Below are 24,625 nucleotides of genomic sequence, written 5' to 3'. Positions count from 1 at the left end.
TATATTAACCTATAGTATATTTGCATCTGTAGTCACACAGAAAATAAACGTGTTTTAAAACATACTGAACGGGCAGGAATAGAGACATAGACGTAGAGAATGGATGTGTGGACATGGTGGGGAGGGGCGGGGAGGGTGGGACGGGTTGGGAGATTGGGAGTGACATGTATACACTACCATGTATAAAAAAGATGGCTGGCCTGAGCATGCTGTAAAGCACAGGAAACTCAGCTCGGTGCTCTGTGATGACCTAGATGGGCAGGATGGAGGGTGGGGTGGGTGGGAGGTTCAAGAGGGGGGATATAGATATGCATATGGCTGATGCACTTCATTGTACAGTGGAAGCTGGCCCAACATTGTGGAGCAATTATACTCTAATAAGGAAAAAAAATAATAGTAAAGCAGGTGAACTTCAATGAAAAAAACAAACCATACTGTCCCTTTCCAGTTTTGTCATCAAGGTTATGCTGCCCTCATAAAACAGTTTCTAAATGTTGGAGGTTTTTTGTTCTTTGAAGAGTTGATAAGGTTCATGTATAAAACTGTGTGAGCCTGGGGTATGTATGGGGGTAAGTTTGACTTAACTGATTTAGTATACTTAATGGTTATTGATTTCTTCAGGTTTTTAATTTTTTCTTGAATCAAATTTGGTAATATTTGTTTGGAAAATAGTCTCATCCATGTGTTCAATATGTTGGTATGAAACTGTAGTAGTTGCTTGTAATTAAAAAAATTTGTTCCACATATGCTTATTTCTTAATGTTGTTTGTTTTTGCTTTCTCTTTTTTCTTGATATCTTGCTCTAGATTTCTTTGTTTTTATTGGTCTTTGCAGAGAGTCAGCTTTTAGTTTTGCTGAGTTTCTCTATTGTTTTTTTACTTTTCTGGTTCCTTGAGTTCTGATCTTATCTTTGGTGTGGTCTTCCTGCTTTCTTGAGTTTTCTCTGTTATTTTTAGCTTCTTGAGTTAAACACTTAAGTTTACTTCAGTCTTATATTTTAATAAATATGTTTAAGGATACATTTAGATTTATCTCTAAGTCCTGCTTTAGCCATATCCTCGAGACATGACATGTAGAACTTTCACAATTCAGCTCTGAATATTTTTTTGTTTCCAAATATAGGAGTTTTACTATTTTCCCTCTTTTTTGCCATCTATCATGTTGATAGATTTTTCTTTATTCTCTTATTTTCCTTTTTTCTGGTTTGGAAGCTATATGCTGTGCTTCTTTTCCTTTAGTGTTACCTGTAAAATTTTAGCATACTATAATTTTAAAATTATCTAACACAGTCGGGAGTTATTCAGTATTTCAAGTCCCCTCCTGGGCAAGAAAAGGACTTTATTACACATTACCCACTGAATAAGCACACCCCTCCCCCAGTTTTCCTTCTTGTTTGTGTCTAGAACTTTAGTTCTTCTCTTGTTAAAAAACACTTCAATAGTTGCTACTTTTTTGCACTCAGTGATTAATTAAATTTATAGCAAAATGTTCCAAACTCTCTGTCATGGCTTCCTTCTAGGTTTACTACTCTGTTGATGGGTTCCTTAGGTACTTTGAGTAAAAGTCTGTGGGCGGTAGACTCTTAGTTTTTATTACATGCTCTTGAATTTTGTTTTATTTACTTTCATTTACCATATGGAATATATTACATCATTATCTTTGACACTTATTTTTTTCTAGTGGCTTTATTGAGGTACAATTCATATACTATCCCGTTCACCCATTTAAAGTGTGCAACTCGATATTCACAGGGTTTTATGCAGCCATCACTATAATTAATTTTTAAACATTTTCATCACTTCAAAAAGAAACCCCACATTCTCCCCCTAATCTCTCATCCCTCTCCCTTGGCCCTAGGCAACCATTAATCTGCTTTCTATCTCTATAGATTTGACTATTCTAGACATTTCTTATAAATTAAATCATGTCATATGTCATCCTTTAAGAATGGCTTCTTTGAATTAGCATGTTTTCAAGGTCCATGTTGTAGCATGTATCAGTATTTCATTTCTTTTTTTGCCAAATATTCTATTTTATGGACATATCACATTTTATTCATCCATTTATCAATATATAGCTATTCTTGAGTTGTTTCTACTTTTGGTTATGAATAATTCTGCTATGAACATTTGTGTACAAGTTATTGTGTGGACATATGTTTACAGTTCTCTTGAGTATATATAGCTAGGAATGGGATTGCTGGATCATATGGGAACTCTATGTTTATGGGAACTGTTGAACTGTTTTCCAAAGTGGCTGCCCCATTTCACATTTCCACCAGCAGTGTTCGAGGGTTCCAGTTCCTCCACATCCTCATCAGCTCTTGTTATTTTCTGTCTTTTTTTTTTTTTTTAATTGGAGTAAAATTGCTTTACAATGTTATGTTAGTTTCTGCTGTACAGTGAAGTGAATCAGCTATATGTCTACCTATATCCCCACCCTCTTGGACCTCCTTCCCCCCCCGCCCTCCGCCATCTAGGTAATCCCATAACACAGAGCTGAGCTCCTGGTGCTATACAGCAGGTAGTGTATTTACACATGGTAGTGTATTTATGTCAAACCTAATCTCCCAATTCGTCCCACCCTCTCCTTCCCCCGCTGTGTCCCCATGTCTGTTCTCTACGTCTGTGTCTCTATTCCTGCCCTACAAATAGGTTCATCTGTACCATTTTTCTAGATTCCACATATATGCATTAATACGTGATACTTGTTCTTTTCTTTCTGGCTTATTCCACTCTGTAACAGATTGTAGGTCCGTCCACATCTCTGCAAATAACCCAATTTTGTTCCTTTTTATGGCTGAGTAATATTCCATTGTACATATGTACCACATCTTCCTTATCCATTCATCTGTTGTTGGACATTTAGGTTGTTTCCGTGTCCTGTCTATTGTAAATAGTGCTGCAATGAACATTGGTGTACATGTGTCCTTTTTTTTCTTAAATTTTTTTTTTGGCTAAGTTGGGTCTTCGTTGCTGCATGCAGGCTTCCTCTAGTTGCAGTGAGCAGGGGCTACTCTTTGTTGCGGTGTGTGGACTTGTCATTGCAGTAGCCTCTTGTTGTGGAGCACGGGCTCTAGGCACACAGTCTTCAGTAGCTGTGGATCAGGGACTCTAGAGTGCAGGCTCAGTATTTATGGTGCATGGGCTTAGTTGTTCCGTGTCTTGGACCAGGGCTCAAACCCGTGTCCCCTGCATTGGCATGTAGATTCTTAATCCTGTGCCACCAGAGAAGCCCTATGTGTCCTTTTGAATTATGGTTTTCTCAGGGTATATGCCTAGTAGTGGGATTGCTGGGTCATATGGTAGTTCTATTTTTAGTTTTTTAAGGAACCTCCGTACTGTTCTCCATAGTGGCTGTATCAATTTACATTCCCACCAACAGTGCAAAAGGGTTCCCTTTTCTCCACACCCTCTCCAGCATTTATTGTAGATTTTTTGATGATGGTCATTACAACCAGTGTGAGGTGATACCTCATTGTAGTTTTGTTTTGTTTTGTTTTGTGTGATACGCAGGCCTCTCACTGCTGTGGCCTCTCCCGTTGCGGAGCACAGGCTCCGGACGCGCAGGCCCAGCGGCCATGGCTCACGGGCCTAGCGGCTCCGCGGCATGTGGGATCTTCCGGGACCAGGGCACGAACCCATGTCCCCTGCATCGGCAGGCGGACTCTCAACCACTGCGCCACCAGGGAAGCCCTAATTGCCATTTTTTTATAGATAATCTATTTTTTCTCTCCTGATTTTTCAGAATTCTTTTTGTATTCTTAATGTTCTGCAGTTTTACCATAATGTGGCTAGATGTTTATTTTTATTTACGTAGCATGGTGCTTGAGGTGCACTTTTTTTTTTTTAAACGTTGAAAGCAACTTTATTGCTTTTTCTTGATTATATATAAATGCATTCACATTCCAAAAGTGTTAAAAGCATAAAAAACAAATTTAAATCACACAAAATCATGTACTCAAGAGATAATCACTATTAACATGTTTATAACCAGTGACCAAGTGTTATAATATATTGCTTGAGGCTTCACCTTCAATCTACCTGAAGATCTTGCTTCCTTTACCTTGAAAATATATTCTGAATCCAACTACTTCCTACCAAATCCATCTCTACTGCTGTTGTCCTTGTCACTGTATTCTCCTAGTGGGACTGCTACAGTAGTCTCCTCACTGGTCTCCTTCCATTTCAGTTTGCCACACAGCAGATTCTTTTTAAAGCATAATCAGATTATGTCACCCCCTGCTTAAAAGCCTCCAGTGGCTCCCCATCATACTTCCCTTGGTCTCTCTGACCTGGTCCCTGAGTGCTCCTCTTATTCCATCTCTGACCCCGGTTTCTTACCACTCTCACCTTTGTTTACTGAGCTCCAGCTACACTAGCATTCTTTCTGTTTCACCAAGAATGTGCCAAACACACAGTGGCCCTGAGGCTTTCACACTTGCTGCTCCCCCGTTCCTATCTGAAACTTCATTCAGCTGTCTGTTCAAAGTGTTACCTCATCAGAGAGGTCTTCCCTGACAATCTGTGTCAAATCCCCTACTGACCCACTTGGTCATACTCTATCACTTTAACCTGCTTTATTTCCCCCACTCCTTACTGACATTATGTAATTTCTGTTCATTTTATTGTCTTCATCCCTTCCCCCCCCCAAGGACTTTGTTTTGTCCACTTTTGTATCCCGTAGCTCTAAGATCATTATCTGACATAGTACGCTCAGGAAATATTTATGAAATAAGTACATAATTATACATGTTATTTTAAATTAAAAAATAAAGATAGCATTTTATTTTTTGTTTTTGGCTTCCTTTCTCCTTTCCCATCTACTGCTCCTTCAGATGTCCAACATTAATCTGGTATGAATCCATTTATCCATTTTTCTCTTCTCATATAATCATATAGAAATACATATGTACTAGACATTTGGGGAGCATGATTTATTTTACAGAAAATTGATTTATGTATTCAGATTATCTACACCTGACTCTTCTAAGTATATGGGAGAATCCTCCAATTCAACTGCCATAGATCTAATATTATTATTTTAAACTGTTTTATATTTTTATAATTAGTTTTTGTTTTGTTCTCTTAATAAGTGTAAGCTTATTATAAACTTTTAAATAATCAGTGGTGTATATATAGTAGAAAATGAAAGTCCACCATACTTGTCTTCCCAAGTCTATCTGATGCCACATACCTTCAAATAGATAACTACTGTAACTGTTTGATATGTCTAATTTTAGATCTTTATATCAGTGCATTTGTATGTGGGCAGATAGGCACAGGGAGTTTTGAGTTATTTATTTTTTATATATAAGTATTATACAATATATTATATTCCGTTATTTTTTTTCACTCAACTATGTAACATATAGTTCAGCTCTGTGCTGCTTATTGGTAATTTCTTTATGTTTTTGTACATATACACACAATTTTATTTAAATAGATCATACACATATTTTTTTGGTTTGGGTGGATTTTTTGTTTGTTTTGCTTGCTTTTTGTTCTCATCTTCCACTCAGATCTCTGTGTGTACTTTCAATCTGAGGACTCCCATCTTCTAGAAAATCTTTAACTTAATCATTCAACTTTGCTTCTTTATCATTTTTTCTATGTTTGTAGTATTCTTGTTTTTATTTCATAGCGTATTTTTTTTCTGTAATGTCTGTTATGATTTCCTTTAGCTATTGGAGGATCCTAAACCTTTAAAAATCATTTTCAGATTGCTCTATTTTTATTCCATCTGCAGCAAGTTCCTCTCCTTGACATTGGTTATAGTGGCTGTCTTTCATGGTTGTAATTTCTTCATGTATTTAAGAATTTTGCTTAGCAAGTGCTTCTTGACTAAGTTTTTCATGTGCTTATTTTCTTATTGCTGCTTTCCCCTCTTCCTGTCTAGTAGTTTTGTGGTTTCCTTCCGTCTGGCCCCTGAACAGTCCCAGGCTAGAACCATATCTTAAATTGACACTGTGGGGCCCCTGTTCCACTGCAATATTGGAGATAGTGGATCTAGTCACTAAGTCAGCAGGCAGCTTAATCTAGGCCTGGGCTTTGAGGTATTTTCTGCTTCCCATCAACTTCTAGTGTAGCTTTAAGTATGCTGCAGCTCCTCTCAGTGGTTAATGTCAGGTTTTTTTTTCCAGCCTCCTTTTCAGGGTAGGAAAACTCCATTTCAGCCCTTGGTTTGATTATGAGCTTAACTCTCCCCATTTCCTGCCCCTCCGGAGCACTTTGATCCCCTTTTATCTTGTAGGAAGCAAATTCCTGGTTACTTACTGCCTACCTACCATCTGCCTACCAGTGGATCTGCAACTTCAGCCTGACTTACAGCTTTTTCTCGTCTGCTTTTTTCTGGTTCAAAGAAATGTTTACTTTACATATGCTTTGGGATTTGTTTTTTTTAATTTTCTATATTTATCCGATGGTGTTTTGGCAAAGGTGGGGAGTTTATGAACTTCCAAGACCAACTTGAATAAAAATCTAGGATACTCTTAAAAACACAAATCAACTTTAATTCCTTTGCTTAAAATCCTAAAATCTTCCAATTTTAAATATAATAGACTTCAAACTTCTCAGCATTCCTTTACATGACCTGGCTCCTCTAAATTCATTTCAGGCACTTCTTGCTGTAGCCCTAGACCCCATCTTTCAGTTCTTTGAAAGTACCTCACTTTCACATATGCTTCTTCCCAATGCTTCTTTTTTTTTTTAAATTGTTATTGAAATATAGTTGATTTACAATGTTGTGTTAGTTTCAGGCGTATAGCAAAGTGGTCTCTCTCTCTCTCTCTCTCTATATATATATATCCCTTTTTAGGTTCTTTTCCATTGTAGGTTATTATAAGATAATGAGTAGAGTTCCCTGTGCTATACAGTAGGTCCTTATTGGTTATGTATTTTATATATAGTAGTGTGTATATTTTAATCCCAAACTCCTGATTTATTCCTCCTATCCTTTCCCCTTTGGTAACCATAAGTTCGTTTTCTATGTCTGTGAGTCTATTTCTGTTTTGTAAAGAAATTCATTTGTATCATTTTTTTTAGATTCCACATATAAGCAATATCATACATTTGTCTTTCTCTGTCTGACTTCACTTAGCATGATAGTCTCTAGGTCCATCCATGTTGCTGCAAATGGCATTATTTCATTCTTTTTATGGTTGAGTAGTATTCCATTGTGTATATATACCACAGCTTCTTTATCCATTTATCTGTCAGTAGACACTTAGGTTGTTTTCATGTCTTGGCTATTATAAATAGTGCTGCTATGGACATCGAGGTGCATGTGTCTTTTCAAATTATAGTTTTCTCCAAATAAATGCCCAGGAGTGGAATTGCTGGTAGCTCTATTTTTAGTTGTTTAAGAAATCTCCATACTGTTCTCCATAGTGGCTTCACCAATTTACATTCCCACCAGCAGTGTAGGAGGGTTCCCTTTTCTCCACACCCTCTCCAGCATTTATTATTTGTAGACTTTCTGATGATGGCCATTCTGACTGGTGTGAGGTGATACCTCATTATTGTTTTGATTTGCATTTCTTAAATAATTAGTGATGTTGAGCATCTTTTCATGTGCCTGTTGGCCATCTGTATGCCATCTTTGGAGAAATGTCTGTTTAGGTATTCTGCTCATTTTTTTTTTAATATGTTTATTTATTTTGGGCTGCATTGGGTCTTCATTGCTGCTCGCTGGCTTTCTCTAGTTGCGGCGAGCGGGGGCTACTCTTTGTTGCGGTGCGCGGGCTTCTCATCGCGGTGGCTTCCCTTGTTGCGGAGCACGGGCTCTAGGCATGCGGGCTTCAGTAGTTGTGACTCGCGGGCTCTAGAGCGCAGGCTTAGTAGTTGCGGCGCACGGGCTTAGTTGCTCCGCAGCATGTGGGATCTTCCCGGACCAGGGCTTGAACCTGTGTCCCCTGCATTGGCAGGCAGATTCTTAACCACTGTCCCACCAGGGAAGTCCCTGGGCTCATTTTTTGATTGGGTGTTTTTTTGTTTGTTTTTGATATTGAGCCGTATGAGGTGTTTGTGTATTTTTGGAAATTAATCCCCTGTCGGTCACATAGTTTGCAAGTATTTCCTCCCGTTCCATAGGCTGTATTTTGGTTTTGTTGATGGTTTCCTTTGATGTGCAAAGCCTTTTAAGTTTAATTAGGTCCCATTTGTTTATTTTTGTTTTTATTTCCATTACTCTAGGAGACAAATCCAAAAAAAACATTGCTGTGATTTTTGTTAAAGGGTGTTCTGCCTATGTTTTCCTTTAGGAGTTTTATAGTATCCAGTCTTACACTTAGGTCTTTAATCCATTTTGAGTTTGCTTTTGTGTGTGGTGTTAGAGAATGTTCTAATTTCATTCTTTTACCTGTAGCTGTCCAGTTTTCCCAGCACCACTTGTTGAAGAGACTGTCTTTTATCCATTGTACATTCTTGCCTCCTTTGTCATAGATTAATTAACCATAAGTGCGTGAGTTTATTTTCCCCAGGGCTTCTAAGGTTGACATCTTTTCAATTTTTCTTTCACATTTAAACGCTACCTCCTCAGAGGATCTTCTCTAACTACCCTAACTAAAATAGCCTCTCTCCAGTTCTCTATCATAACCCTTGTTTATTTCCTTAATATCATTTGTTACGATATGTATTTGTGTGTTACTTTATGGTTTCTCACAAAACTGAAAGCTTCATGAGCTTTTTACTTTGTGTTTGCATTAAACACTATTATACTATTGTATTTGCTTCATGAGCTTTTTACTTTGTGTTTGCATGATATAGTATCATGCTCAGTAAATACTTACTGCCTGATTATTATTCACCCATCCATTCAGCATATTTATTGAATGTCTACTATATGCCAGAACTGTTCTCACTGTGGAGGATGTAATGGTGAACAACACAGACAGACAGGGTCCTTGCTCTGTGGAGCTTATGTTCTAGTGGGAGAATAAAAGTATCAACAAATAGAAAAATAAATAAGTAAAACCAGTGTTACGGTGGTGTGTTTAGGTGATGGGAAACACTTTTCTGAGGAAGAAACAAGAAGGAATTTACCTTGTGACAATCAAGAGGAAGAACTTTTCAGTTAGAGAGAAGAGCTAGAACAAGGTTCCTAAGTTAAGAATGAGGTTGAGTATAGAACAAGAGACCACTGAAGCTGTGGTGGAAGAAATAGAGGGAAAGAGCATTACAGGATAAGGTTAGAGACTTGGCTGAGACCAGGTAACACAAGCTAGGAGTTTGAAAGTATGTGGTACCTTAAGACAGATGCAACTCTTCAGTATTGAAGGAGCTGGTGAGGTGCACGTGGGAGTGATTGCAGAGGATTACATACCTGCTACCTAGCAGGTGTGTTAAACAGATGTGTTTAAATTGTAGCAAAGTGTTATCTTCCAGAAAGTCATAAGTCACTGCTTAGTTTTTGGTTTCATTTTCACCAGGGATGGTACTTTTTAATTCATGGTTCTTATTCATGCCTTTGGTTACCCCTTTAGAAACTCGTACAAGCCAGACATCCTCTGTTATGCATGCTTGCTCATACATGCTCATAAAATACAGTGGAAATAGAAAGGAAGCATTCAGTTAATGCTTTTTTGCTGAATTTCTGAATTTGTGCAGGCTTTTGGAATTTCATGTTTCCTAGTTTAGTCAGTGCAATGACCTGAAAGCCAAACAAGGTTGATTACTCAATCTTTCATTTCCACTTTTTCATTTCCCTATGTTTTAGAAAGCAAGTGACTAGGGAAGGCAGTGTACTCAAGGGTGCGTAACTTCCACATTTTTAAGAGCAAACTTTTTAATATCTTTGCAGCAATCTTTTAATTAACTATCTACTAATAGGATGAGTTTTCATTTGTCACTTACAATGTTTTGTGATCCTATTAGTAAAACTAATCATTGCTTCCATATCGTCATTTTTTAAAAGTTATTTGAAGTTTATCGATGAGACTCCCTTTTAATTATTTCCTGTCCTTCTCTAAACATGTAGTGATGACAAGGAGCTATTTTAAGTTTCTCTGTAGTAGACTTTATGATAGTTCCAGTTCTTTTGCTGACCCTACAAGCTGAGGACTTAGAGGCTGTTCCTCTTCTCTCCTAATAATGACTTGCTAAGCCACTGCCGGAATATTTACAGGTAGTCACCCACTTACATTTCAGACATTCATATTTAATCTGAGCTTTGGAATTTGAATTGTATTTCCCCCCTGAAAAACAATTTACAAATGGTATTATAAATGAATACGTTTCTAGGCTACCCTTTAAAGATCTATGTAACCTACAGGGTAGCTGAAATATCAATACTGCACATTTATGATGAAAAACATTAGGAGAATCACATTTCAGATGCACGTTAGTTCTACTACATGATGTTTAAGTAGGAGGGATTCCTAAACACCTTTGTTTGTGGTGAGAGTATGAACAGTGGTCCCATGAAGATGTTCCCATCGAGGCTATGGAGAGAGCCATTGGGAACGCTTCTGGAGGAAGCCCATCCCCATCTCCTGCATGGCAGGGACTAGCCGTCTGCATGTGAGACGTTCTTAAGTCAAATGCGTGTATATCAGGAGTATCTGTATGCTCTTACTAGTTACAAAAAGTGAAAAATTCATTAAAAGGAATCTTAAGTGAGGGATTGAAAAGTTTATATATTTTGAAATTTCCAAAGCAGATGTTAATGTTGATAAAAGCTTTTTTGATACATTTACAGACATTTCATGTTTAGTGATATTTAATTGTGTGTTCCCCTCCCCCTTGTGTTTTTTTTTAATCTTTGTGTGTTTTGGGACTTCCCTGGCAGTCCAGTGGTTAAGACTCTGCGCTTCCAATGCGGGGGCAGTGGGTTCGATCCCTGGGTGGGAAATGAAGATCCCACATACCGCACGGTGCGGCCAAAGAAAAAAATCTTTGTGTGTTTGGTTTTATTCCTAAAATTATTGATGATCCTTAGTTTTCAAAGAAAGGAATTTAATTCACTTAACTAAAAAGAAAGAAAATGGTACTGTAATGTTAACATTTGAAACAAATTTAACTCTAGACTTATTCTACTTTTCATTCTTTACCAGGCATAATTTATTTTTATTTCAAGAGATTTTCATTATATTGGAGCTAATTTTTGATCATTCTTCTGAGTATAGTATAATTCCTGGCAAAGTGATATTTTGGAAAGTTATGTATAGAATACAGAAGAGCATGTGCTGTGGGTTCTAATTCTATTCAGTGTTTATTCAGTTATTCAGTTCAGATACATTTCTCAGCCCTCAACAGCTTCTTTTTCCCTATATATAAAAGGAGGCTGATGAAATCTGCTTGCCTCACAGAGTTGCTAAAGTTATTACATAAGATTGATTGGCAATGTATGACAGCCCATAATACCAGAAATGGGCTGTCGTAGGGTCAAGTAGGGAAAGCTTTCATGCCATTGTGTTTCTTTTCCCTGAACTCTCCTCCTTTTCATAGCCAGGTTTCTCAAAAGAATAATCTACACACATCAGCTTTACTTGTAATCTCTCGTTTTTGTCAGAAATAATCACTAGTATTTAGCATTGATACTGTTATGTTAAATGTTCTTCAAATGAGTCAGGTAATCATACTATGAGTATATTTTCTTTCTTGAACATCTTCTCATCCCCCTTCAGAATGCTTTATTTTTCTGTTTGCTTTGTTTGCTGTTGTGTCTTTCACTAATTCTTTCCCAAACACTTCAATAGAACTGTAAAATTCCTCTCAGTATAGTAAACACTTCCATCAAATGGTTATCCATCAAATCCATTTTAAAACCCTTTCCTTTTTTCTTGGAGGCATTCCTCTGGGAGTCTTTTGTCTTCCTAGCATAATCTGGACTGTTTGCTCTCTAGGCCTGCTGCAAAGCTTTCATCCTGTCTGTTTCCTTTCCTCATCATCCTGGGAATTTCCTTTACTTCTTCTCTGTTTTGGACCATGTTTCCTGGTTCCTGTGTTTTCTTCTTTCTTGATTTATTCCCTTGTTTTGGTATAGCACATCCTCTACCACCCACCTCCTATTCCCACTCACCCCCAGACATCCAAATCCTCTTAGGCTAGGCAACTCTCTTACAACATGTATGAAGTTTTTACTCTCCTTTCAATTCCCCTGTTGGATTGACCTCACCTCCCTTTGTGCCTCCATAGAATACTTTATCATAGCCTTGGTCTGTCATACTTATTAAGCACCTACTCTACATGTCAGGCACTGTGTTCAGCACTAGACCGTCCAAGATTAAGAGAATGAGGTTCTTGTTCCCAGGGAAATTCTGAAAGGTGAAAAAGAACACCATGGTTCTCACTGGAGGCAGTACTGCCCCCTAGCGGCCCTTTGAAAAAGTGGGGGGAAGTTTTCTGTTACCACAGTAATGGGAGGGTACACGCTGGCATTTTGTAGTCAGGAGCCAGGAATACTAAATGTCTTATAAGTGCAGCACAACTTTAGAATGTTCCACCAAACATTCATGTGTGAAAATCTGTTCATAGTTATCCAAGCCTGGGACCTAAACTCCATTTTACGCACAAACCCAAACTACTTGGTGCTTTTTACATTGTCTTTGCTTGTGCAACAGATGGAAAACAGCTACTGTCCATCATTGTGGGTTTATAGAAGAAACATTTTTTTAAGTAGCATATGTTTATAAAAAAAGTTAAGAATCCCTTGAATGATAGATTCATGCAATAGCAATGAAGAAGGAAATGATGGCCTTACTCTATACATAAAAGTAAGAACTTTCTAGAGTAAATGTTAAAAAAAGATTCTGTTCATTATTGTGTGTATGTTTGTATATACTGAGCTATAATATACAGTGCACAGCTTGATGAATTGGTAAACACACGTACACATTAAGACATGCAACTGCCACCTGGATCTAGATAGAGTGTCTGCATAGTTGGGAAACATAGGATAAACTTATTTTTAAAAAGTATGTTACATTTTCAAATAATGTGCCCATTATATTTTCATGTGTACAATAAATTCAGTCAAAGTGTCCAAAAAATCTGGAAACATCAGGAAAATATCCTATTTATTACATTTTTAATACATTTTAGCAGTTGGACCCATTGTTTTATTTTATTTTATTTTTTTAACATCTTTATGGAGTATAATTGCTTTACAATGGTGTGTTAGTTTCTGCTTTATAACAAAGTGAATCAGTTATACATATACATATATCTCCATATCTCTTCCCTCTTGCATCTCCCTCCCTCCCACCCTCCCTATCCCACCTCTCTAGGTGGTCACAAAGCACCGAGCTGATCTCCCTGTGCTTTGCGGCTGCTTCCCACTAGCTATCTATATTACATTTGGTAGTGTATATATGTCTATGCCACTCTCTCACTTTGTCCCAGCTTACCCTTCCCCCTCCTCATATCCTCAAGTCCATTCTCTAGTAGGTCTGCGTCTTTATTCCCATTTGCCCCTTGGTTCTATATGACCTTTTTTTTTTACATTCCATATGTATGTGTTAGCATATGGTATTTGTTTTTCTCTTTCTGTCTTACTTCACTCTATGACAGACTCTAGGTCCATCCACCTCGCTATAAATAACTCAATTTCGTTTCTTTTTATGGCTGAGTAATATTCCACATGTGGCACAAGAAGATGTGCCACATCTTCTTTATCCATTCATCTGTTGATGGACACTGAGGTTGCTGCCATGTCCTGGCTATTATAAATAGAGCTGCAGTGAACATTGTGGTACATGACTCTTTTTGAATTATGGTTTTCTCAGGGTATATGCCCAGTAGTGGGATTGCTGGGTTGTATGGTAGTTCTATTTTTAGTTTTTTAAGGACCCTCCAGACTGTTCTCCATAGTGGCTATATCAATTTAAATTCCCACCAACAGTGCAGGAGGGTTCTGTTTTCTCCACACCGTCTCCAGCATTTATTGTTTGTAGATTTTTTGATGATGGCCATTCTGACCGGTGTGAGATAATATCTCATTGTAGTTTTGATTTGCATTTCTCAATGATTAATGATGTTGAGAATTCTTTCATGTGTTTGTTGGCAATCTGTATATCTTCTTTGGAGAAATGTCTATTTAGGTCTTCTGCCCATTTTTGGATTGCGTTGTTTGTTTTTTTGATATTGAGCTTCATGAGCTGCTTGTAAATTTTGGAGATTAATCCTTTGTCACTTGCTTCATTTGCAAGTATTTTCTCTCATTCTGAGGGTTGTCTTTTTGTCTTATTTATGGTTTCCTTTGCTGTGCAAAATCTTTTAGGTTTCATTAGGTCCCATTTGTTTATTTTTGTTTTTATTTCCATTTCTCTAGGAGGTGGGTCAGAAAGGATCTTGCTGTGATTTATGTCATAGAGTGTTCTGCCTATGTTTTGCTCTAAGAGTTTGATAGTGTCTGGCCTTACATTTAGGTCTTTAATCCATTTTGAGTTTATTTTTGTGTATGGTGTTGAGGAGTGTTCTAATTTCATTTTTTTACATGTACACGTCCAATTGTCCCAGCACCACTTATTGAAGAGGCTGTCTTTTCTCCACTCTATATTCTTGCCTCCTTTATAAAAGATAAGGTGACCATATGTGTGTGGGTTTATCTCTGGGCTTTCTATCCTGTTCCATTGATCTATGTTTCTGTTTTTGTGCCAGTACCATACTGTCTTGATTACTATAGCTTTGTAGTATAGTTTGAAGTCAGGTAGCTTGATTCCTCCAACTCTGTTTTTTTCCCTCAAGATTGCTTTGGCTATTCGGGGTCTTTTGTGTTTCCATACAAATTCTGAAATTTTTTGTTCTAGTTCTGTGAAAAATGCCAGTGGCAGTTTGATAGGGATTGCATTGAATCTGTAGATTGCTTTGGGTAGTATAGTCATTTTCACAATGTTGATTCTTCCAATCCAAGAACATGCTATATCTCTCCATCTATTTGTATCATGTTTAATTTCTTTCATCAGTGTCTTATAGCTTTCTGCATACAGGTCTTTTGTCTCTTTAGGTAGGTTTATTCCTAGGTATTTTATTCTTTTTGTTGCAATGGTAAATGGGAGTGTTTCCTTAATTTCTCTTTCACATTTTTCATCATTAGTGTATAGGAATGCAAGAGATTTCTGTGCATTAATTTTGTATCCTGCCACTTTACCAAATTCATTGATTAGCTCTAGTAATTTTCTGGTAGCATCTTTAGGATTTTCTATGTATGGTATCATGTCATCTGCAAACACTGACAGCTTTACTTCTTCTTTTCCGATTTGGATTCCTTTTATTTCTTTTTCTTCTCTGATTGCTGTGGCTAAAACTTCCAAAACTATGTTGAATAATAGTGGTGAGAGTGGACAGCCTTGTCTTGTTCCTGATCTTAGAGGAAATGGTTTCAGTTTTTCACCATTGGGAACTATGTTGGTTGTGGGTTTGTCATATATGGCCTTTATTATGTTGAGGCAGGTTCACTCTATGCCTGCTTTCTGGAGGGTTTTTATCATAAATGGGTGTTGAATTTTGTCAAAAGCTTTCTCTGCATCTTTTGAGGTGATCATATGGTTTTTATCTTTCAGTTTGTTAATATGGTGTATCACATTGATTGATTTGTGTATGTTGAAAAATCCTTGCATTCCTGGGTTAAACCCCACTTGATCATGGTGTATGATCCTTTTAATGTGCTGTTGGATTCTGTTTGCTAGTATTTTGTTGAGGATTTTTGCATCTGTGTTCATCAGTGATATTGGCCTGTAGTTTTCTTTCTTTGTGACATCTTTGTCTGGTTTTGGTATCAGGGTGATGGTGGCCTCGTAGAACGAGTTTGGGAGTGTTCCTCCCTCTGCTATCATCATCATATTTCTTCAAATATTCTTTCTATCTCTGTTAGTTTACATGTGCAGGAAAGGTAAATTGAACTAAAAAGAAACAACTCTTTGCAACCAGTTACATTTTATCAGTCTAATTATGAAATGTTTTAGATCCAGTTACAACTTTCATACTCCTTTTTTCAAAAGATGATGAATTACTTAGAGCGTTGTGTGTAGAACAAAGCTAATGGGAAATATGTAATAGAAGATTTGAGAGTCCTTTTAATAGAACCAAATGTTACTGAATTAATAGAAGCACACGAAATGTAGGAATCTCATTTTTTATTATAAAAATGATTTTTAAATACTTCCTATTATTGCCACATTAAATATTAAAAACTATTTTTGTACAGTGATAAGAAATTATGTGAATATTAAATTTTTAATTCGATTTTTAGATTGCTTTTCTTTACTCTTACTCTGAATCTATCCACAAAGGTCAACCACATATCTTCCCTGTAGTTTCTCATATTTCTGTTTTTGTCTTATCCATTCTCTATTGCCTACTGCCTTTCAACAGTGTGATCTCTGAATTCTTTTTGAGTGGATATATATACTGAATGTAATTTGAATTATGGTGGAATTTCAAAGTAGGAGATATGTTTTCTGTTGGATTTAATCTTACACTTTCTCATTATTCTTTTTGCGGCACGTGGGCCCCTCACTGTTGTGGCACCTCCCGCTGAGGAGCACAGGCTTCAGACCCCCAGGCCCATCGGCTATGTCTCACAGGCCCAGCTGCTCCGCGGCATGCGGGATCCTCCCGGACCGGGGCACGAACCCGCGCCCCCTGCATCGGCAGGCGGACCCCCAACCACTGCGCCACCAGGGAAGCCCTCCATGTGTCTGTTTTAAACTGAAAGTTCCTTGAGGGGCAGAGACCATTTTTCCTTACTCTTAACTACTGGTATTTGTCCATGGAAAGTACATAATAAATGTTAGAAGAATGGGCAGCTCCACACAGGTGTGCAAGTTTGATGAGGAGAGAATGTGGGCCTGGCTGGAAGCCAGATTGCTACAAGAGTACTGAAGGTTGGATCATTTATTTGCCATACCCAGGGGAAAATTTAATAATTGCCTGAATGCTCTTGGGGGAATCTCCCCAAATCGTAAAAGAATTGAAATTAAATTAGCATACTATTTTAAGGCAAGGGTCCTGAGAATATAGGAGGCTGTGAACTTGGAGAGGAAAAAAATTACAGTGTTATTTTTATTAACCTCAAACTGAAATTTAGCATTTCCTTCGATTTTGAATGCAGGTAATGGTGGTAGTATTAGCAGTACCTGTAATTTTTTTTTTTTTTGCTACTGGAAGCCACAGATATTTTCAGTTTCAGTTGTTGCAGACACCTCGCAATATTGTTTATACTCATTATTTTCTTATTATGGTAATTAGACCTGCCGCTCGATCTTTTTGTTTAAATCATTAATAAAGAAGCACCTGTATTACCTATTACAATTTTTAAGTAATTATATTTTTAAATTATATTTTAAAACATTGTTCTGAAATTCTAGAGTAAGCAAAACTGACGTATAATGATAGAAATCAGATGAGTGGTTGCTTCTTGTATAGAAGATTGGGAAAGGGGCACAAGAAAACTTTCTGGAATGATGGAAATGTCCCATGACTTTGGTGTACATTTGTCAAAGGTGGTTGAATGCTAAACTTAAGTTCTGCATTTAACTGTATGTACATTATACCTCAATTAAAAAAATAAATACATTAAAAAGTATTCTGAGAAGGGGTCCATAGGCTTCTCCAAATTGCCAAAGAAATCTCTGGGAACTAAAAAAGGTCAAGAACCCTTTTTCTGAGGCTATCATGTTGCCTTTGCCTTTGCCTTTCTCCTTTAAGGGCCCATTCTCTCAGTTCCTTTTTTTTAAATTAATTTTTATTGGAGTATAGTTCCTTTACAGTGTTGTGTTTTTACTGTACAGCAAAGTGAATCAGCTATACATATACATGTATTCCCTCTGTTTTGGATTTCCTTCCCATTTAGGTCACCACAGAGCATTGAGTAGAGTTCCCTGTGCTATACAGTAGGTTCTCATTAGTTATCTATTTTATACATAGTATCAATAGTGTATGTCAGTCCCAATCTCCCAGTTCATCCCACCCTGCCCCTTCCCCCTTGATATCCATGTTTGTTCTCTACACCTGTGTCTCTGTTTCTGCTTTGCAAATAAGATCATCTATACCAGATTCCACATATATGCGTTAATAAAAGATATTTGTTTTTCTCTTTCCGACTTACTTCACTCTGTATGACAGCCTCTAGGTCCATCCACGTCTCTACAAATGACCCAATTTCGTTCCTTTTTAAGGCTGAGTAACATTCCATTGTATATGTGTACTGCATCTTCTTTATCCATTCATCTTTCGATGGACATTTAGGTTGCTTCCATGACCTGGCTATTATCAGTAGTGCTGCTATGAACATTGGGGTGCATGTGTCTTTTTGAATTATGGTTTTCTCAGGGTTTATGCCTAGGAGTGGGATTGCTGGGTCATATGGTAGTTCTATTTTTAGTTTTTTAAGGAACCTCCAGACTGTCCTCCATAGTGGCTGTATCAATTTACATTCCCACCAACAGTGCAAGAGGGTTCACTTTTCTCCACACCCTCTCCGGCATCTCTCAGTTGCCTTTGCTATTCATTTTCTTTATTCTAAATGTGTTCTCACTTTTTTGAGCCAAGAAAAGTCAGAAAAGAAAAAGAGCAGCTATGAAAGAAATTCTTTGCTTGGCTTATTTGCCAATCTGTTGAAGTCAGTAAAACTGTGGCCTTCCTAACATAGTTATATACTTGCTTAGACTTTAAGCAATTTCTAGTGAGAACTACTCTTCTAAAAACTAATTTGTAGGGGCTTCCCTGGTGGTGCAGTGGTTGAGAGTCCGCCTGCCGATGCAGGGGACACGGGTTCGTGCCCTGGTCTGGGAAGATCCCACATGCCGCGGAGCGGCTGGGCCCGTGAGCCATGGCTGCTGGGCCTGCGCGTCTGGAGCCTGTGCTCCGCAACAGAAGAGGCCACAACAGTGAGAGGCCCGCGTACTGCAAAAAAACAAAAAAAAACTAATTTGTAGATGATTTCATAATGGAATGGTTTTTCTTATCTCCAGTTTCACTTGGAGTTTTATTAAGATTTTTATACAGAGGTATCATTAAATATGCAGTTCTGTTATGAAGTAGGCACGAACATTTGTAACACAGATTGGAAGAAAAGAAAATGTATTAGGAATCAGAAAAGCATCGAGTGGGGCTTCCCTGGTGACGCAGTGGTTAAGAATCCGCCTGCCAATGCAGGGGACATGGGTTTGAGCCCGAGTTCGAGCCCGGGTCCGGGAAGATCCCACATGCCGCAGAGCGACTAAGCCTGTGTGCCACAACTACTGAGCCCACGTGCCACAACTACCGAAGCCCACGTGCCTAGATCTCGTGCTCCACAACAAGAGAAGCAACCACAATGAGAAGCCCCCGCACCTCATTGAAGAGTAGCCCCTGCTCGCCGCAGCTAGAGAAAGCCCACGTGCAGCAGCGAAGACCCAACGCAGCCATAAATAAGTAAATAAATAAACAAACAAATAATTTAAAAAAAAGAAAAGCATTGAGGAAGTAAGGAAAGAAAAATGAATATTACTGACAATCTATTCCACATTTTCTTTTTCAGAAATTCCATCTAGGTGTCCTTGATGTAGTGTGACTGTATATTCTAAGTTCAAATATGTTTTACTTTTATAAAATTCAGAGTACTACAGATACCAAATATTAGCCTATATTTATTTTAAAATGTGATGATAGTGCTTGAAAATGTTAAACATAGTGGTAGATAATATGCAGAACAAACATTAGGTTCTTTTTCAGGGACACACAGTGTTAAGACTACTCATAGTACAGTTCTTGCTGTCTATCATTTTATTTATTTTATTAAAAAATATTTATTGATTTATTTTTGGCTGCATTGGGTCTTCGTTGCTGCACGCAGGCTTTCTGAAGTTGCAGTGAGCACGGGCTGCTCTTTGTTGCAGTGTGCAGGCTTCTCATTGCAGTGGCTTCTCGTTGTAGGGCACGGGCTCTAAACGCATGGGCTTCAGTAGTTGTGGCTCGTGGGCTCTAGAGCACAGGCTCAGTAGTTGTAGTGCACGGGCTCAGTTGCTCCACGGCATGTGGGATCTTCCCAGACCAGGGCTCAAACCCGTGCCAGGCACATTCTTAACCATTGTGCCACCAGGGACATCCCTGTCTATCATTTTATACTTATAACCATAAGTTTTTCTCTGCTATTCTAATATTTTCACGGTCTTTTTATTTATCTGGATAAACTTAATAGGACACTTGTTTTAAATAGATTACAAAGTATTCTAAGAAAGATTGAGCCAAGGTGAATAATTCTAACAGATTGTTGTCCAGATAGCATCTGCATGTCTTTTATGACTTCGTATTAGATAAAAAGCCTAAAATACTGTTCGACGGTTTCTTTGCAGCCCCTCGTATGGAAAATTTGAAAAGCAGAGGAGAAACAATAGCTAAGGAGATCAGTGAAGCCATGAAGGTAAAAGCTACATACTAAATTATAAGTGAATAACATGTGTGGCTAGGTGTTTGCTTTTAGCATTCTTAGGTGTTTTAGTCTGTTGTAACGGGAATTCTCAGTAGTCTTTTAACTAGATCTTTAATGAATTTATTAAGTGACGGTAACATTCAGAATAATTGCCATTTATTAGACACCTACTATGTGCCAGTATTATACCTGGCTTCTTTAAAGGTTGGTTATATTTTTGAGTTCTGAGAGTTAGCAATCCATCAAACAATTCTGGATAATAATACCAGTTAACATTTAGTCAGCATTTAGTATGGATTAGGCACCATCTAACTGCTGTACATGTATTATATTTCCTCATTTAATCCTTACACTAACCCTCTGAGATAGGTACTGCTACTGTTTTACAGATAAGGAAACCAAGGCACAGAGGAGCTAAGTAGATTGCCCAAATAAGTAATTGTGCCAGGATTTAAACCCTAGATGTTTAGCTCCAGAGCCTATACTCTCAGCCACTATATTATTCTGTGTTGATGCAAATAATCAATAAACAATATGCAATAAGAATAGAAGAAGAGTTTTATTAGAGCCAAACTGAGGACTATAGCCCAGGAAACAGCTTCTCAGTAGCTCTGCTGGGACTGCTCCGAAGGGGTAGGGGAGGAGAGAGGATATATGAATTTTTTTGGCTGGAAAAAATGTGGTCAAGGTTACAGCTTGGTAAAAGATGACTGCTAACCACAAAGAACAGACATCTCAAGTTAATGAATTTAGGATTTTTTCTGTGTATGGGAAGATGCAAGAATCTGGGGTCACTGAAATTCATCCTTAAATCTGCATCTTAACTATCTAGAAGCCTATACATTCAAAGCACAGAATGCCTGAATTCCCCTGAGGGCTCACTGTCCGGGTGGCTGCAGTGGGTTGCAGCTTAACCCTTTATGTAAGTGGATGATGAACAAATTCTTTTCTTTAATGATGAAAGCAGATGTACAATGTGTGTTTGACAGGCCACAAGACAGGCTGTTTCAGTTAGCGTAAAGTTCAGGCTAAATCATGTATAAGCCACAGTGATTTCCCCATACCTCCATATGTGAAAATTTCTTCCATCAACTGTATATCCAACTTGGAGTTTTAATATTATTATCATAAAATTGTTTATATTATTGACATTTATTTTGCCCAAACAGAAAATATTTAGATTTCTAGTACAGGAAAATTATTTTAAAACTCCTTCAGAATCTCCTCTGTTTTGATCATCTTCTGTAACACTCTTTTGTGGTTTGTACTGATGCCATGATTTTCTGGTACTCACACTTCTCTCATAACATGTTCTTTTTTTTTTTTTTGGGGTATGCGGGCCTCTCACTGTTGTGGCCTCTCCCGTCACGGAGCACAGGCTCCGGACGCGCAGGCTCAGCGGCCATGGCTCACGGGCCCAGCCGCTCCACGGCATGTGGGATCTTCCCGGCCCGGGGCACGAACCCGTGTCCCCTGCATCGGCAGGCGGACTCTCAACCACTGCGCCACCAGGAAAGCCCTCATAACATGTTCTTAATCAGGAGTTGACAAACTGTGGTGGGACAGGGTAAAATCCAGCCTGCCACCTGTTTTTGTAAATAAAACTATTTTGGAACACAGCCATGTACATTCGTTTACTTATTGTCTGTGGCTTCTTTACATTACAACAGGAAAGTTGAATAATTGCGACAGAGATGTAAAGGCCCTCAGAGCCTAAAATGTTTACTGTATGGCCCTTTACAGAAAAAATGTGCTGATCCCTGCTCTTGATAATTAAGATTTCTAAAATACTTACTATCGTAAAATATGGAATTTTAGACATTAAATTTTAAACTCTGAAATTCTGTTACCTCCTGTTTTGCCAGAGTTTTATTTTACTACCAGGCATTATAGGAGCAGAACATATCTTTTTAGTTTTAGCTTTTTGTTAAAATTGCTCAGCTAAAACTGGTATTTTAAGGTAAAGTTGAATATCTATGACCTAAAAAATTAGGTTTTAGAAAAAGCCTTGATCTGAAGAGTTAAAATACTCAAGTGTTGTGTCTATCTCTGTGTGTTTGCGTTTCAACCTGAGATTAATGTTAAGTATTACTGTTGTTTGTTTTTTAAGTCCTTGCCTGCATTAATTGAACAAGGAGATGGATTTTCCCAAGTTTTAAAGATGCAGCCTGTTATCCAGCTCCAGAGAGTCCACCAAGAAGTGTTTTCCAGTTGTTGTAGGAAACCAGATGTTAAACCTGAGAGCTTTATAGCACAAATAGAAACCACACCAGCAGAGAGTTCTGCTAGGAAAGACACTGACTTGGTACTGAGAAGAAAGCGAACTAAAGACTGCCCCCAGAGAAAATGGTATCCACTGCGGCCAAAGAGGATCAGTCTTGACACATAAACTCTTTTTGTTTATCTTGGGAGTTGAGATTAGGCACTATTAACATTTACATTCCAGCTTAATGCCTGGACAGGACTTCATTTAAAACAACAGATAAGTAGTGATTCTTTTACACAAATATAGTAGCTCTGTGCTGGGGTATGATGTAATATTGTATTTCTTCCCTCACCTTTGCATTGATAGTCAGTGAAAAGCGTATTGTTTGAATATTGGCACAAAGCCTGTCAATGGTCATTAAGAGTGCAAACTTTTACTGTCCTTGAATACCATCAACACTTGGCTGCCTTACAGCTTTTATGGAATTTCAGACGTAACATATTCCATTGGGTTTCCTGGATATACATCTTTCTTTTAAAAAAAGAGCTGTGTGACAGTTGTCATTATTTAAGGACTGAAAGTCATCATCAGTTCTGCACAGGAGCAGATGCACTCCTCCCCCACCCCTGCAAAGCAGTTTGATTTATCAAATTGGCGTGCAGGTGGCAAGACTGGCTCTGACTTTGTTACTCTAAGTTCCGCTAATTTGGACTTGTGGGATTAATTTTAGGATTTTTTGGTTTTGTTTTGTAAGGTAAAGAAGATGATTACTTTGTGAAGATTATTATGTGTAAGAATTTCTGTTAGAAATAAAAATTGGCATGTAGCCAGTGTTTCTTACCCACACTTCTGTTTTCCATAGATCTCTTAACTTTTAAACATAATTTGACTTGGAACTAATAGTTTCTTTTCAGGATTTCTCATTATTTCTTTGTAAATGACTCCAGGTCAAAAATATATATCAGATTAATACATTAAACAAATTGTCATTGTGGAACAAATAATAGATGCAATCATACCGAACTATTTTACATTTAAGAATGTTTATATATCAAGTATATAATCATTGGTAGAAGTCTGAGAAAGCTATATTGCCTATACTTCTAACGTTAACTGCAGTTTCTTATCTCTTATTGTGTCTCTTACATTAATACATTGTAGGCAGTGTCATCTAATTTGCCAACTGTTTCCCTATTAATGACTGAATACCTTCATTCCTTTGCAGAGGAATTTACTAATCATGAGGCTGGAAAATCCGTACTTCTCTTGTTCATTATGTCTTAATAATCATAAAAGTCTAAATGTGACAGAAAATCTGTCTCAGTGAAGAGAACTTACAAAGCTACTTTATCGCATTCTGTATTTGAATGTTACAACTTGAGATCTGTATATTTGTACACAGCAGTGTGTTTTTTATTAAAATAATGTACAAAGACTTCAACCTTATACTGTGTATTTTTTTTTAATTAACTTATTTATTTTTGGCTGCATTGGGTCTTCATTGCTGCGTGCGGGCTTTCTCTAGTTGCGGCGAATGAGGGCTACTCTTCGTTGTGATGCACGGGCTTCTCATTGTGGTGGCTTCTCTTGTGGAGTACAGGCTCTAGGCGTGTGGGCTTCAGTAGTTGTGGCTCGCAGGCTGTAGAGCGCAGGCTCAGTAGTTGTGGCGCACAGGCTTAGTTGCTCCGCGGTATGTGGGATCTTCCCCGACCAGGGCTCAAACCCGTGTCCCCTGCATTGGCAGGCGGATTCTTAACCACTGAGCCACCAGGGAAGCCCCTGTGTGTTTTTAAGAGTTGTCTCAGGCCTTCTTGAGCTCAGCTTTAGTTAGATGGTAGATCAGCACCTTGCATTTCAGAACATACTAAATTTCACTTTAAAACCGTTTTGAGTCTACAGAATACTGCTATACAAATGCATTGCTAACTTTTTCATAGTACAGAATTCTGTATGAGTAGTTTCACTTCAGAAGCATGCAGACAAAAGAATTATTGTTAATTCTCCTACATTAGATAATTACATTGTGTTTACATTAGAAAATGTCTCCCTTTTTTAAGAGATTCATATTGA

General features: G+C 37.9%; 1 protein-coding gene across 2 annotated transcripts in view; it reads left to right on the top strand.

Annotated features, from left to right (window-relative positions):
* The window catches only part of NSL1 (NSL1 component of MIS12 kinetochore complex), a 40,490-nt gene extending 16,499 nt beyond the window's left edge, over positions 1-23,991 (top strand). For both annotated transcript variants that reach the window (XM_022593422.3, XM_089909592.1), the window contains exons 5-6: positions 20,273-20,340; positions 22,460-23,991. In XM_022593422.3, the coding sequence (XP_022449130.3) occupies positions 20,273-20,340; positions 22,460-22,738 (347 nt within the window). In that variant the 3' untranslated portion in view covers positions 22,739-23,991. The remainder of the gene's footprint in view (positions 1-20,272; positions 20,341-22,459) is intronic.
* The last annotated feature ends 634 nt before the right edge of the window (positions 23,992-24,625 follow it).

Source organism: Delphinapterus leucas, chromosome 1 (assembly GCF_059928025.1).
Source record: "Delphinapterus leucas isolate spDelLeu-1000000601 "Yukka" chromosome 1, BTC_Dleu_Yukka2, whole genome shotgun sequence".
Classification (NCBI taxonomy): domain Eukaryota; kingdom Metazoa; phylum Chordata; class Mammalia; order Artiodactyla; family Monodontidae; genus Delphinapterus; species Delphinapterus leucas.
This window is presented reverse-complemented; position numbering and strand designations above follow the sequence as displayed.